At 41.2% G+C, this 13,685-nt stretch overlaps 1 protein-coding gene across 1 annotated transcript in view; it reads right to left on the bottom strand.

Annotated features, from left to right (window-relative positions):
- Positions 1-237: 237 nt before the first annotated feature.
- LOC139715462 (PAN2-PAN3 deadenylation complex catalytic subunit PAN2-like) overlaps positions 238-13,685 on the bottom strand; it is a 32,003-nt gene continuing 18,555 nt past the window's right edge. The window contains exons 16-26 of the mRNA XM_071627038.1: positions 10,685-10,800; positions 8,456-8,554; positions 7,779-7,900; positions 6,367-6,460; positions 5,742-5,885; positions 4,928-5,078; positions 4,010-4,167; positions 3,295-3,438; positions 2,829-3,008; positions 1,768-1,861; positions 238-419 (exon numbers count right to left, since the gene is read on the bottom strand). Coding sequence (XP_071483139.1) covers positions 238-419; positions 1,768-1,861; positions 2,829-3,008; positions 3,295-3,438; positions 4,010-4,167; positions 4,928-5,078; positions 5,742-5,885; positions 6,367-6,460; positions 7,779-7,900; positions 8,456-8,554; positions 10,685-10,800 — 1,484 coding nt within the window. The remainder of the gene's footprint in view (positions 420-1,767; positions 1,862-2,828; positions 3,009-3,294; positions 3,439-4,009; positions 4,168-4,927; positions 5,079-5,741; positions 5,886-6,366; positions 6,461-7,778; positions 7,901-8,455; positions 8,555-10,684; positions 10,801-13,685) is intronic.

Here is a 13,685-nt window from a genome sequence, read left to right as displayed (position 1 = left end):
TTATTACCCTAGCGTTGCCAGGTACCCACTTCTATACCTGGGTCAAGAGGAACATGGTGGGTAAAACATCTTGTCCAAGGACGTAAAGCACTAGGCGAGAATCGAACTTGGGTCCTCCGATTGGGAGTCGGGATTCTTATCCACTATGCCACAGCGCCCCCACAGCAACCCCACATCTTCCCCTCCTTTCTTGACCCCCCCCCCCCCCCCATCATCCCTCCCTGCCTTCCATCTCCCTCACTCAGAACCAGGGACCTTCCACTTGAGTTTGCGCCCCTCCTCGTACATCTTCTTCAGCTGCCCCTCCCACTCCTTCTCGTCCTGCGCCTGGTTGCGTAGCTCCTGGTACTTCTTGTAGAGCCGCAGTGCTGTGTAGGCATCCTCTATGCTATCGTGGGTCTTGGACTGGATGATGGAACCTGGGAATACCAAAGACAGACGGTCACATGATTACCACAGCTGAGAGGGAGGAGTTGCATCAGTGAAGGAGGGCAGAAATACTGAATGTCCAAAAAAAAAAAATTACAACGGGACTCTCCGCATAATAACTTTAAAAATAGTGAATCAATCCAAATACAATTTTAAGGCATGAAACTGTAACTCATTGCCCACATCATACAGAAAACTCCACTCGCTTTGCTTCAGTGGTCAAAGAGAAATTATGAATTTTGTAGAGCATGTCAGGAATCTGTTCCCTCCAAGTTCTGTCTTTATTGTGTTCACACATGAATGTGCAGTTCCAAGAGCATCCAAGTGCTGAACATGGAAGAATCAGACTAATGACATGCTTTACAAAATTGACATTTCTCTGTGACCGCTCTACCAAATTGAATGGGGTTTTCTGCAAAATAGAGCTAAGATGTTCTGTTTTAAGACCTTGAAGCAGCATTTGGACAGTTTAATCATATTGACGGTCATCAATGCGAAAATCAGATTGTAATTTTTTGGGACGTACTGTAGAATACTTTCCAGAGCAGAGGAAGTTTAGTCTAATCTATCAACAAAAACAATACTGTAAATCCAAAAATATATGCAGCATTTTTGGAATTACAGAACTGTTTTTGTTGATAGATTAGATTAGACTAAGCTTCGTCTGCTCTGGAAAGTATTCTATTTCTACCCTCCATCACTCAAGCATTGGAGACAATGGTCTTTTTCCCAGCATGAAACTATCGCAAATTGTCATGGGCATTTATTGTCTTGTGTAGACAAAACTTATCTCATGCATTTTACTTCTGCGAATCTTTACTCCACACAAAATGTAAAACAGTGTAATGTAAGTATAAATTTCTATGTGTGTGTGGGTTTTTTTTTCAGGTATTTGGCCAATCATTCCACCCTGTAGTGGAATATGATGGCATGTGCTGCCACAGTGTGGTTTTAAAACTTTCAGTTATTTGAATAAATATGTCTTCAGCCTGCATGGTACAACTTCCAGAGAGCAAAAAGAAAAGAGAAAAAAAGTAAGCACACAAAACATGTGACCGTCATTCAAGCAATGCAGAGTATATACAACTGTGACATTATTGTTTATTTTTAGTACCAGACTAATATCATCTTTGTAACCCGCTGAGGACGAGTCCCGAGTATACTCAAGACAGGGGTTTATGGGAAATGCATGTTGAAGCAAAATCAGTCCATCCTCAACGGGTCAAACATGCCAAAAACGACAGCCCTAAAAATAGAAAAATACTAAATTTCCTGCCCAGATATGCAAAAGACACAAAACAATAACATCCTCTTTTATGGCTGATTACTGCTTCTTACCCAGGAAAAACCAGGCAAGGAATTTCAACGAGACGATTCGTTGCTTTGGCAGATTGTAGAGAGCAGCCGTGTCGACTATTTGCCGGTGATCCACCTGACAAGAGAGAGAAAAAAAGAAGAAATGTCAGTTTTCTCTTGTGAAATGAATGACACACACAGCATGATGTGTGATGGACACCGGACAATGAATGATCACAATATCCCACTTGAACCAGTCGGCTCAAGTGAGTTAAAAAAACACACAAACAATGGAACCTTAACACAGCTGCACACTAACCCGCTTTTTCTACTGGTCCAACCTGTCTGTCGGACCAGTAGGTACCCAATTTTTCCATTTCTTACTGGTCATTTCTTGAAAAAGTTACTGGTCCGACAGTGATTTTTACTGGTCGGGGACCGTCGGACAAGTGCCAGTGTGCAGCCTTATCTTACATCTAAATATCACTGACACATAGACTTTACAAATGCTTGAATGGATGGAATGGTATTTGATGGATTAGGAATTCTTGGCAAAAGGATTAAAAAGAATGGCATTCCCCACATTTTTGCTGACAGTTGCCAGAACGTATGAGAAAACTGAAGGGGTAGCCCTCATCAATCTTAAGCCCCAGTCACATATAAACACGGATGCTCAAGGATCTACACGGTGATCCGGGGAGATCCGGGGACGTCCGGGGAGATCCGGGATTTTGGTATGACTGTACACACGGTATCAACACGGCAGCTACACGGATAAGGCCGGAAGAGCGCGGCGTCTACACGGACAAACACGGCATCTACACGGATCAACACGGCAGCTACACGGCAGCCACACGGACCACCCCGGATTGCTCTGCCAACACGGCAATCCCTGGATGACGCCGGATGTTTTTGACCTCCAAAAGTTGCCGTGTTGGCCTCCCGGCGTCAACACGGATCTCTCCCCGGATCAGATCCATGGTGGTCCGGGGTGATCCGGGATGTCTATGTGACTGGGGCATTAACAAATTCTGTCTAAAAGAGGTCACATAAGAATCTTTCTATGAAAAAAATGCCAAAAGACCTCCAGCTTCCAAACTCACCAGAAGATTAATGACGCGGAAGTCTTTCCGCAGACCGTGACCAACGTAGATGGCGCCGACGTCCAGCAGGTATCGCAGCTTGAGGTATGTCGCCTTGAGGGTCGTCAGGTGTTTGGAGGAGATGGTGACGTCCAGGTCCCCAGGCTTGATGCCAGAAAACCTAGTGAGGTAGTCTACCACCTAGACACAGCACAAATACGAGGGCAATCAGGAACATATGAAGATTTTTATAGCGAAATGGGCTAAGCGTCAATGTTAAAGATTCAAAGGCCATCATCATACGGGGCAAAATAAAACCTTACTTTTGTAGCTCCTCAACGATCAAACAAAACCATGTATTCTACAATACATTAAGGTACAACAAAATAGAAAAATGATGGGGTGATGACATCCTCGCCTCAAAATCTACACAAGTGGTTGCAAACATGATCTCTATTCTGTGGCAATGTCGTTTCCTGGTTCTCACCTGTTCCTGTGTTGAGATGTAGTCATCCACGAAGGGCTCTCCCTCGAGGTCACCCTGACCCCGTACACACGTGATCCTAGCAACGGACATCTGGCTGGGCTTGATGGTGGACCGCGTCCCGTCGCTACGGATTTCAGCCTCTTCCTGATCCGAGAAACAGGGGCAGAGATGAGGATATTTATTGTGCACTTCAGCCAGCAGGCAGTGGGAAACAGTATGACATGTTCATAGGTACTTCATGATATTCTCTGGAATGGCTTTATCATTCACAGAGTATGAACAAGTATAAAGGTCACAAAAAACAACACAAATAATATAAATCACAGCACTGTAACAGCAGCTGCCAGTGTCAGATGACTCCTTTATCTCACACAATCACATTTTGTAAACAACTTCAGCGACCTCTGAAGCAAATTACAAAAAGTCACATCTCTACAGTGCAAAGTTTTGGTGAATTTCAAGTCAAGTGAAAGGTACTGAAATTCCTTAGGTACGAGACATTACCGTAAACATAGGAATACATTGATCAAGGTATGGATTTCCTTTGTTTTATCATGTTACAGTTTGTACAGCTTTTCTTGCCTGTGATTGCTTTATCAAAACATTTTAGTCAAACTTATAGGATGCATGAAGGGCACACTGATAGATTTGATAAATATTTCATAAAAACTAGAAGATGACTGATATCAGAAAATGGCATCCATTCCCCTCCCACCTGATTGAGGGAGACAAACTCGGCATCCAGTCCAACCAGATACTTCTCCCCCAAAGACTCCTCTGGACTGAGGGGGGTAAAGGTCACGTGAGGTTTGAATCCCGTTGCCTTGGAGATACCGCTGGGCTGCAGCACCGATGCTGTGATGGGACTCTGGACTGGTAGTAAGAATACAACAGGGCAAAAGTGAAGCATTGGTTTGTATCACAACCACATAAATAATCAGGCTTTTTCTGTACTCTTGAGAGAAATACATTTGCTCTCTTTTGTTCATTTCTGTGACTTGGCACTTGCTGTATTTTGTTCAACGCATCACAAATTACTTTGAAGCAATTGTTGAAAAGGACCAAGTTATTCCAATCATGTTTATCACATAAGATCTGTACTATGATACCACACATATTTCTCAAATATGTTGTTTCTCATATTTTGTAAATATCTCATTTCCGATATTTGTACGGATTTAGCAAGTGTGCACTGTAAAATGGCCAACTGGCTGGGATACTTCCTGGGGAGGGGAATGAAGGCGTGAGATTGATTCCTGTGATTGAGGTATCAAAACATTTGACAACTGCTTCAAGCACCACCTGGCGTGGGGGGGGGGGGGGCTGCTATTGAGAAACAACTATCATATTCCACTGTATCAGGACAACTAACCCCCTCCCCCCTCCCCCATGGACAATAACCCTCCAGCTAAACAATACCAGTTTAGTGATAAGTTTAGGGTGAAAATTAGAGTTTCGGTAAGAGCGAGGGTCAGGGTTGGGTCCAGGATTATGGTTAGGGTTGGATCAGGGGAGGGGGGGGGGGGTGTACTTGTCCAAGGGGTAATTGTCATAGAACCACATCCCGCGATGTGCCACATATGCATTATTTATGCAATACCAGTATAATACTTTGATGTGTAAGGATTCTTACTTGTGATGTCATAGCGGCTGGTGACATCATTTCTCATGTAGTAGAGCACACACGGCACCTTCCAGTCCAGGTTGAACTGAATGGCGTCCATCTTGTCAATTGGCTGGATGGAGAAGTCGTTGAAGATGTACCATTGCATGTGGGTCACACCCTGTGATCATATCAACACATAATATGAAATTGTAAGGCAAAGCTATTCTTCAATTCATGATATGCTACATGGTCAGAGGAAACCACAAAGGCTTGGGAATGATTACTTGACTCAATATGACTCAAACCATGACTTAGCTTCAAACACATTAAACAAAGGTGAACACATTATTTCTCATATATTCAATGCCCCCACCAAAAAAAAAAAAAAAAAAAAAAGAAGAAGAAAGAAAGGCAACATTACATCATGTCCCTCACATATTCTCAGTTTGCACTATTTGTTCTTCGTTAATAATCTTTATACTAACTTTGAAACTCTTAGGCCAAAGTCCATAAGAGCAGTATAAATCAGCCCGCAGACTATGTAAATTTTGTCTGTGTAATATACCTGAAAGATCACCATTTGCCAACAGACATCCTATAATGGACATGCGCTGATACATGCATGTGAAAGGTACATGCATGCTTATTTCACCTTTGTTTGAGTCCATGGACCAGATTTAAACCATGGATTTGATATAAACTTCCTTTGTGAATTTGAGCTTACACTGCAAATCTCATTGACCCTGCACACCCTCCCCTAGAACCAAAGGTGGGGTGGGTGGAAGGTGGGGGAGGGTTGGGGGTGGGGGTGGAAGAAGGGGAGGGGGAGAACAAATCATACCTCTTTCCTCTTGTGGTAAGTCTTGCCAACATTGATGTGAGCTACCAGGTTACCCCCTGTCCTCGGATCTCTCACATGGCCAACGCTGGCATGGAGGTAATAAGTGGCATACCCCTCCTCATCCACATCGTCTACCCTGTCACTCTGTTAGACACAACATGGAAATCAGAATTGAGACGAGGTTGAGCCAAAGAGGTTGAATACTTATTATCGCTAGATGGCAGACAATGTAAAACTTCTGTGATAACACGGAGCACTGTCCAACATTACTGAGCAGGGCACGATCACAGGGTAAGATTGACGCTACAAGAAAAGGTCACGTATATGTAAGCTCTTTGAAGCCACCGCAGTTTGCCCATTTTCAGTCATGCTCACAGAGTTGGCCTACATATAGTCTCAAAATTACTGTTTTTAGCAAGAAAAACAATTATTTGAGAAAGAAAAAAAAAAGAATGCAGCAGCTCAAACGACTCTAAGACTGATCACTCACACACATCTTTGGTTTCTTACAAAATACATAAGTGAAATTATCTAATGCACATAAAGAATTTAAGTTTGTGTGAGTAATCTCTTTAAACCTCCAGACTCCCAGTCAAGTGATCGCAGGACCCACACCTACACGTACCTCTGGCTTCAATTCACGAATGTCCACCTTCTTCTCATCTGAGAGCCGGACTTTGATGTAGAGCGGAAGCCAGGATGTCATCTCTGGCTCGGACCTGGATGAGACAAATGTGATCAAACTATAAAAACTGGAAGGAAGTAAAATTTGAAACTAAAACTACTTAGTCTGCCTACCTTTGCTTTCCTCCAATTAACCTTTTTCTTCTTTGAGTCTGTCTGTCTGTCTGTCTGTCTGTCTGTCTGTCTGTCTGTCTGTCTGTCTGTCTGTCTCTCTGTCTGTCTGTCTGTCTGTCTGTCTGTCTGTCTGTCTCTCTGTCTGTCTGTCTGTCTGTCTGTCTGTCTGTCTGTCTGTCTGTCTGTCTGTCTGTCTGTCCCTCCCTCTCTCTCTCCACTTTTCTGAATCTCACACACAAATTCTCAGCATTATGTAATGCCATGGACTTTCCCAGAGTGTGGGTTGACTGCGATATTCATTTCTGAATTTGGCCGGTTGAAGACTAGTCTGGGGGAACTGTGTGTTATGGCAAAAATCAGCTCATCCTCGACAGGTTGACACTAGTCCTGTAGTCATGATCTCTTTTACATTCGTTTGTCGCTCTATACAGCTGCTACTATACTATCCCTCTAATCGCTAAGAAATGATTCATATAATGATTATCTTAAAGGGATCGTATAGCTTGGGTTGAGCCCTAACTTCAGGTTTCTAACATTTTCTGGTGAGATAATGAGAAACTTCCTATGAAATGTGAAAGAGCATGTAATTTCAAGAGGATTTCAAAGCTTATATTTTGATAAAAAGTGGTTGTGAAATGGTCGAGATATCCAAAACAGAGCGATCCTGATAAAAGGTGGGACCAACTTTTACTATGATCACCTTGTTTTACTTTGGTTTTTTTATGTCTCAGCCATTCCAAAACCGATTGTCATCAAATAAACTTTTAATTCCTCTTAGAATGGTATGCTCTGTACTATTACATAAGAGGTTTCTTGATATCTCGCAAAAAAGTTAAAAGCCCAATCCTTACCTCCACCAATACTATACTAGCCTTTTAACCTATACAAACTCCAACACAAACTGATAGGTCCTCTATAACGTCAATGAAAATTTGAGAATCTCACAGGGATTGGGTTAATTTTTACACGTATGGTCCACGATTTCATAATTTAAATCCCTTTACAATACACATTAGTACCGTAACCCTGAAAAAAGCTTCCATATTTCAATTCACAAAGCATAGTGTCCATTCCTGGACAGCACTTCTTGACTCAGCCATACAGTTACACAACTCTCCTGTGAGATCCAAACCATTCAGGCTGAGGAAAGATGTTGTTTCTACGGTTTTCATGGACAATGGTCAACAATCAAAATTTGCATATTCATGAACCACAAAGTTTTCAAGCATGCGAACTCACTCCGTGCTGCTCTGAACGTCGTGTCTGAATCGACAGTCGGCCCTGGTGCAGTTAGCTCCATAACGACACGGCTTCACCTGGCTCTGGCTTGATTCCTTCACATCGTAGTTCACGCCTGCCAGCTGTGTCACACCAAGACAAAGCAAAAAAAACTTTGCTTTAAAGTTGACGAGTGAGATTCAAAGCTACAGAATGACAGCATCTTGATGTAAATCAAAATAGTAAATTGCTCCATCAGATTTTGTTGTGAACAAAAGGTGGCATAATCCCCCGCAATGTTGCTGGGCAAGGGGGTGGGTCAAGGGGGAAACAGAAAGGTAGAAGAGAAGGACAGGAAAAATTTTCAGGTGAATTCAGGAGGGTCTGAAGGTCTGCATCACTCAACATCATCACTGAATAACAAGTTAACATAAAACATGCACATAGACACAAAAGATTCGACACATGCTGCCAAAATTCAATGGAAAGGAAATTGAGCTGTCAAATTCATTCCTGTGAAACCACTTAAAACTAGAGGAATATGTCTGCGAGACAAATCTACTCTCGTAACACAGCTTGCGACATAGTTAGAGCAATATGACTGCCTGCTGTAGATATGTACTCCTAAAGATGGTCCTCTTGAGTTTGCTTTGTTTCTGAAAGTCTGAATTTAGTCACTCAACCGCTCTCCATCCTACCTCCTCTTGTTTCCTCCAGAAGTTCTCATCGGACTGCGTCTCCAGGTTACAGTTGATGGTGACGACATCGGGCAGTCTGTTGTAACTACGCACCTGCATCTGTATCACCAAAGTACACATATTATGATGCCCATTAACACACACCTTATGCCACATGAACTATGAGAAATAATCTACACCAGTGCCGCATATATTTACTGCAAAAGTGAATATTTTTGCGCAAGTAATCTTTCACGCTCAGCCAAGTACGATGAGTTTCACATGTTTTTAATTCCACGGAATCAAAACATCCATTACTGGAACATATGGCAAGCAAAATATTCGTGCTAGTTTCTGGTTATGCAAAATGTGCAAAAATTTGAACACTGCAAAAATTTCCACTTTTACAGTATGTATATTCCAGCACACGACAGCCAGCGCTTTTTAAAAGGATTGATGACATTAACATGATTAAATTGCAGATTCTCCGCTCATCAAAAATACCAAGTCATTTTCAATTCAACCGTAGCTCGGAACAGATGAATTATATTCCCACAATTACTGTAATTAAACTGAGGAGACCTATATATTAAATGTATTGACAAGCATACCAGGTACTAGAATCTTCGAGGACTGCTTTCATTATCTTTATGGCAGAGTGGAGGCAAAGAAAGGCGCAGAGTCTTCAGTTAATTAAGCAAATCCTTCGCATCATTAAGTAGTCACAAAGTTTTAACATCTTGAATGACATAGTGCCGAATGGCTGAGTCGAGATAAAATTGGAATGATCAATAAAACTCCTTATTCAGGCGATGGTATGAATTGAAAACACCTTAAATATATGACAGTCAAACAACATGAATAATGTTTCAAATTGAAATCATAGTCTACATATTAGGGAATAAAAAGATAATTGAAAGTCAAGATTTCAATCACACACAAATGCACACACTTTTTTCAGCCCAGTTTTCATTTCTTTGGTCAAGTTTAACTGCAGGTCATCAGGCAATACAAATGTGTCATGTGATTCACTACAAAGCTCAACACTAACATCTTTCTCTGGTGGCCTGTTCAGGTCATCAAAATCTTAAAAGCAAAATTTTGGTGGCCCGAATTGAAAGGAAACATAACATTCTGTTTTGAATTTTAAAGGGATGATAGGGTTTTGGTAGAGATGGGGTTTTGGATTTCCAATTCTTTTTTTTTTTTTTTGGTGAGATAATGAGAAACCTCTTATAGAATATGACAGCACGAGTAGGTCTAAGAGGGATTCAAAGGTTTTAGATGAAAATTGGATTTGAAATGGCTTAGATATCCAAAACAAAGGGATCCGAACAAAGGGGGGGGGGACCCACCTTATATTAAGATTGCTTTGTTTCACTGTTTTTTCATGGTTCAGCCATTCCAAAACCAACTTTCATCAAATAAACTTTGAATTCCTCATAGAATTGTATCCTCTGTAACATTCCATAGGTGGCTCCTTAGTTTCTCGCAAAAAGATAAAAGCTCATATCCTCATCTCAACAAATACTATACCATCCCTTTGAGTGCCTGATCGTGCCACCAATGGATAGCTTTTCTTTTTCTTTTTCTTATTCTTTTAGAAATTTTGTGGCCCAGCATCATTTTTTAGTGGCCCCAGATCACCGAGCTACCACTAATGTTGAGCCCTGCACTAGACGTCACACGTTTGGGTAATAAATTGGACACCTGGGTCATACAAATGACGCACAGGTCTGAGTGCGTCAGTCGGAATTGTATGCATAAGGTACTGTAACTATGGAATGCTTAACCCACGAGGCGAAGCCGAGTGGGTTTAGGCTATATTCCATAGTTACCGCATGCACACTATATTCCGACTGACGCACGAAAAAGACATGTGCGTCATCTGATTTATAGAATGGGTAATTTTCTTGTCAAAAACCCATTTTTCTATCATGTTACCCGATGACAAAATTACTGGCTGCATTTCCTTTTGGCTTGCGTAAACGGGCATGCATACCTTGCTGACCGTTTTTACTGGATGCATGGCCAACCATGCATCAGTTTTTACTGGACGCATGGCCAAGCTGAGTGCGCGAACGCTTGCTTTAGTGCGCGAACCTTTGTTACAAGTACGCGTACTCTTGCTAAGTGCGCGATAACATGTTTACCACTGTGACTCAGCGTGCGGCCAGTAAAAATGAACACATAGCTCTCGACCAATCAGACTGCAGGATTCTCGCTACCCATTCTATAATGGCTCCTTACCGATGGCTGATACCTCTGGCAGTCATCGCACCAGGCCTGAGTGGACTGCTCAATGTTCATACTGGCTTGTAGGACTGACACAAAGCTCTGCTGTCTAACCTCCTTACCCTGGGCAGCTGGTGACAAATATGGTATTTAAACACAAGCGAAATATCAAATACTGAATAAGCTGTTATTTTCGCGAATTTAACACATGAAAAAGTCACCATGCACTAAGGTAATAGTGCACCTATGAAGGCCTCTGTGTCAATTAAAAAAAACCCAGCATTTCGCTAAAATGTCCATAACCTCCTCATTCGCCAAAATATCTGTACATAAATATAACAGCGTAGACAGTATAGCAATATAGGCATTTATAACATGCAACATATCCACTACCAAGAGACCGGGACGACAGTATGTTAGACATATAGGATATGTGATTAACATGTCATCATTCTCTGATACTATTTGAGAAGAAAAGAAAAAGCACCACTGAAGTTAATCATTTTCTTGTGCATTCATAGGATTAAAATATTTTTGGTCTTCATTTACGACAAAATTCCTTGCTAAGAGAAAATTCTGTATAAACCTGATATCAGTTTCTACAACTGTAATCAGTGGCGGATCCAGAGGGGGGTGCAACCAGCGCACGCCCCCCTTTATTTTTCGTAAAAAACAAAAGAAATAAAAAGAAAAACAATGAAATAAAACCCGGAAGTGGCACCAGAAATATTAGTCACTCCCCCCCCCCCCCCCCCCCCCTTACAGAATTCCTGGATCCGCCCCTGGTTATTGATAGAAATCAAGTTATTTCAACAGTAGTCTCGCCAAAGTATACATGAATAAATGAAAAGATTTTATCATGTTCATGACAAACAGCTATATAGACGAGACATGAAAACTCGTCACATTGAGGACGAGTTAGGTGATACGCTTGTGGTCATCAGATGACAGTCATCTGTGATCGACAAAGAAAAGAATGTGATATAGGCACCTTGAAGTTATATTGAGCGTGCATGCGAAACCGTTTCTGTAACCACTCGGCCACGGGTCATCCACGGAAATGGTAAGACAAAAAAAAAAAAACAATGTATAGATATAACAGGGGGAAAGTCAATGCCCACTCAACTAACGTGGCCGTGTGAACATCTATTGCATTGCTAGACGGAAAAGCGGCCATGTAACGACTGAGGTCGCTATGCCATTTCTGGCAACTTGGGAAAAATACGTCCCGCAGACATAAAACCTATAATCGGCTGGTTTTGATACCTTGCCTTTAATCACAATTTTCAGTGTAATGACGTCATCAAATTACAAAACAATGACATCGTCTTGAAAGACAATTGTTCAAAGTACAACACCTCAGTCGTCGTCATTACATACTATGATCGGTTTGACAAAGTCAACCTGCAAAATGTTGCTGCAGTCGAAGCAATGTGGTCTCCAACACACAAAAAAGAGGGATATGGCGTGTGTGTGTGTCTGTGTGTGTGTATAGGTGCGTTTATATACGAACGTGATTTCTACATGGACGAATATATAATACAAATTGAAGAAAAAAAAGTAAAATAAAAAAAAATTGTTTCGTGATCTTGTGGGGTTCGAACCCGCAACCTCACGTCTCTGAGACGGCGCCTTTAACCACTCGGCCATACGTCTCGACGAGAAAATATGGGGAACGTAAACTTATGTATATGAAAGATACATGAGGAATCGTTTTGTCCACATTCCATTTTCATTTTCAGTTTTAAACTGCAAAATTGTCAATCTGATGAGGAGATTTCAAAGAATAAAATGCATGATTACTGCAGCTTATTGTCTCAGCTACAACATACTAAAGTTTCAGAGGAAATGAAGCAAAATCAGCTGAGATAAAGGTGCTTAAACGTTGTTAAGTCAATGCATGCTTTTAAAAAAAATCACCTCCCATAGACATAACACGTAAACTTGTCCGATTTTGCATCTTTACTTTTAATCACAATTTAAAGTATGATGACGTCATCAAATTTCAAAACCATGACATGGACTTGAAAGGCAAATGTTTAAAGGACAACATATGTGAATTTGGGATAATATTGAGCTTAAACAACAGAGATACGAGCAAATGAATGTCAGAAACAGTACCTCAAAAAAATCAATTCCACTTTTTTTATTCAAAATGACGATATGATCACTTCATCGCGTTTTCCTGGCAATATTGATACTAGGAATGTTATTTACAATTCATATGCTTTTGTAATATGCAATAGAAATATCGGGTCAACGGACGATTTAAAGAGCTATGGCGAAATAAACAAAGACATGTTTTTTCACTATATTTGCAGAAAGACGCGCGCGCGGAATTTCAACTTTGACGCCAGTGCATTCCTTTGTTATAGGTCAACATCGATCGGAAATCAGTGGATATTGTTACTCAAAGTATCAGGAATCCAAATCAGTCAAAAAAATTGCATTTTCATGTTGGTTACGCCCTCTGCGCGTGAAATTGCGCGGACGGACGCGCACGCGAGAAAATGTTTGAAACGCTTAAAATTGTCTGAAACTTCGAGATTTCCCATTGGGAAGTCGTTTTGAGCCTTTTAAAATTTTGACGCGCGCGTAGGCGCGCGTAATGAAGACCTGGGTAACTAGCGTTAAAAAGTAAGATAGAGCGTGACCTGAACTTTATGTCCACCGAAAATGATGCAGAAATGACATCTAGTTATGAAGTTATGATCGATCATGTGACAAGGTCCGAAAATCACAAAATGGCGCCTAGATGACGTCATAGATATGTTACTGTCATGAAAACCTTATTGTGGCTAGATATTGTTATGAGACATGTTGACTGAAAATTTCATGTCATTCCGTAATGTCATTGTTGAGATATTGACGACACAAAATTGTCCAGAAAGAAAGAAGAATAAAAAAAAATAAAGAGAGATTTTGACAATCACAATAGGTGATACGCTGATAGCGTATCACCTAATAAGTTGGAGATGTGCTTTACATGCACAACAGAAAAAGAAAAAATATTCTT

The sequence above is a fragment of the Diadema antillarum genome, unplaced genomic scaffold, assembly GCF_040938485.1.
Source record: "Diadema antillarum isolate AM-2024a unplaced genomic scaffold, OU_Dant_1.0 scf00000006, whole genome shotgun sequence".
NCBI lineage: Eukaryota > Metazoa > Echinodermata > Echinoidea > Diadematoida > Diadematidae > Diadema > Diadema antillarum.
The sequence above is the reverse complement of the archived record's forward strand: the minus strand, read 5'-3'. Positions and strand labels throughout refer to the sequence as shown.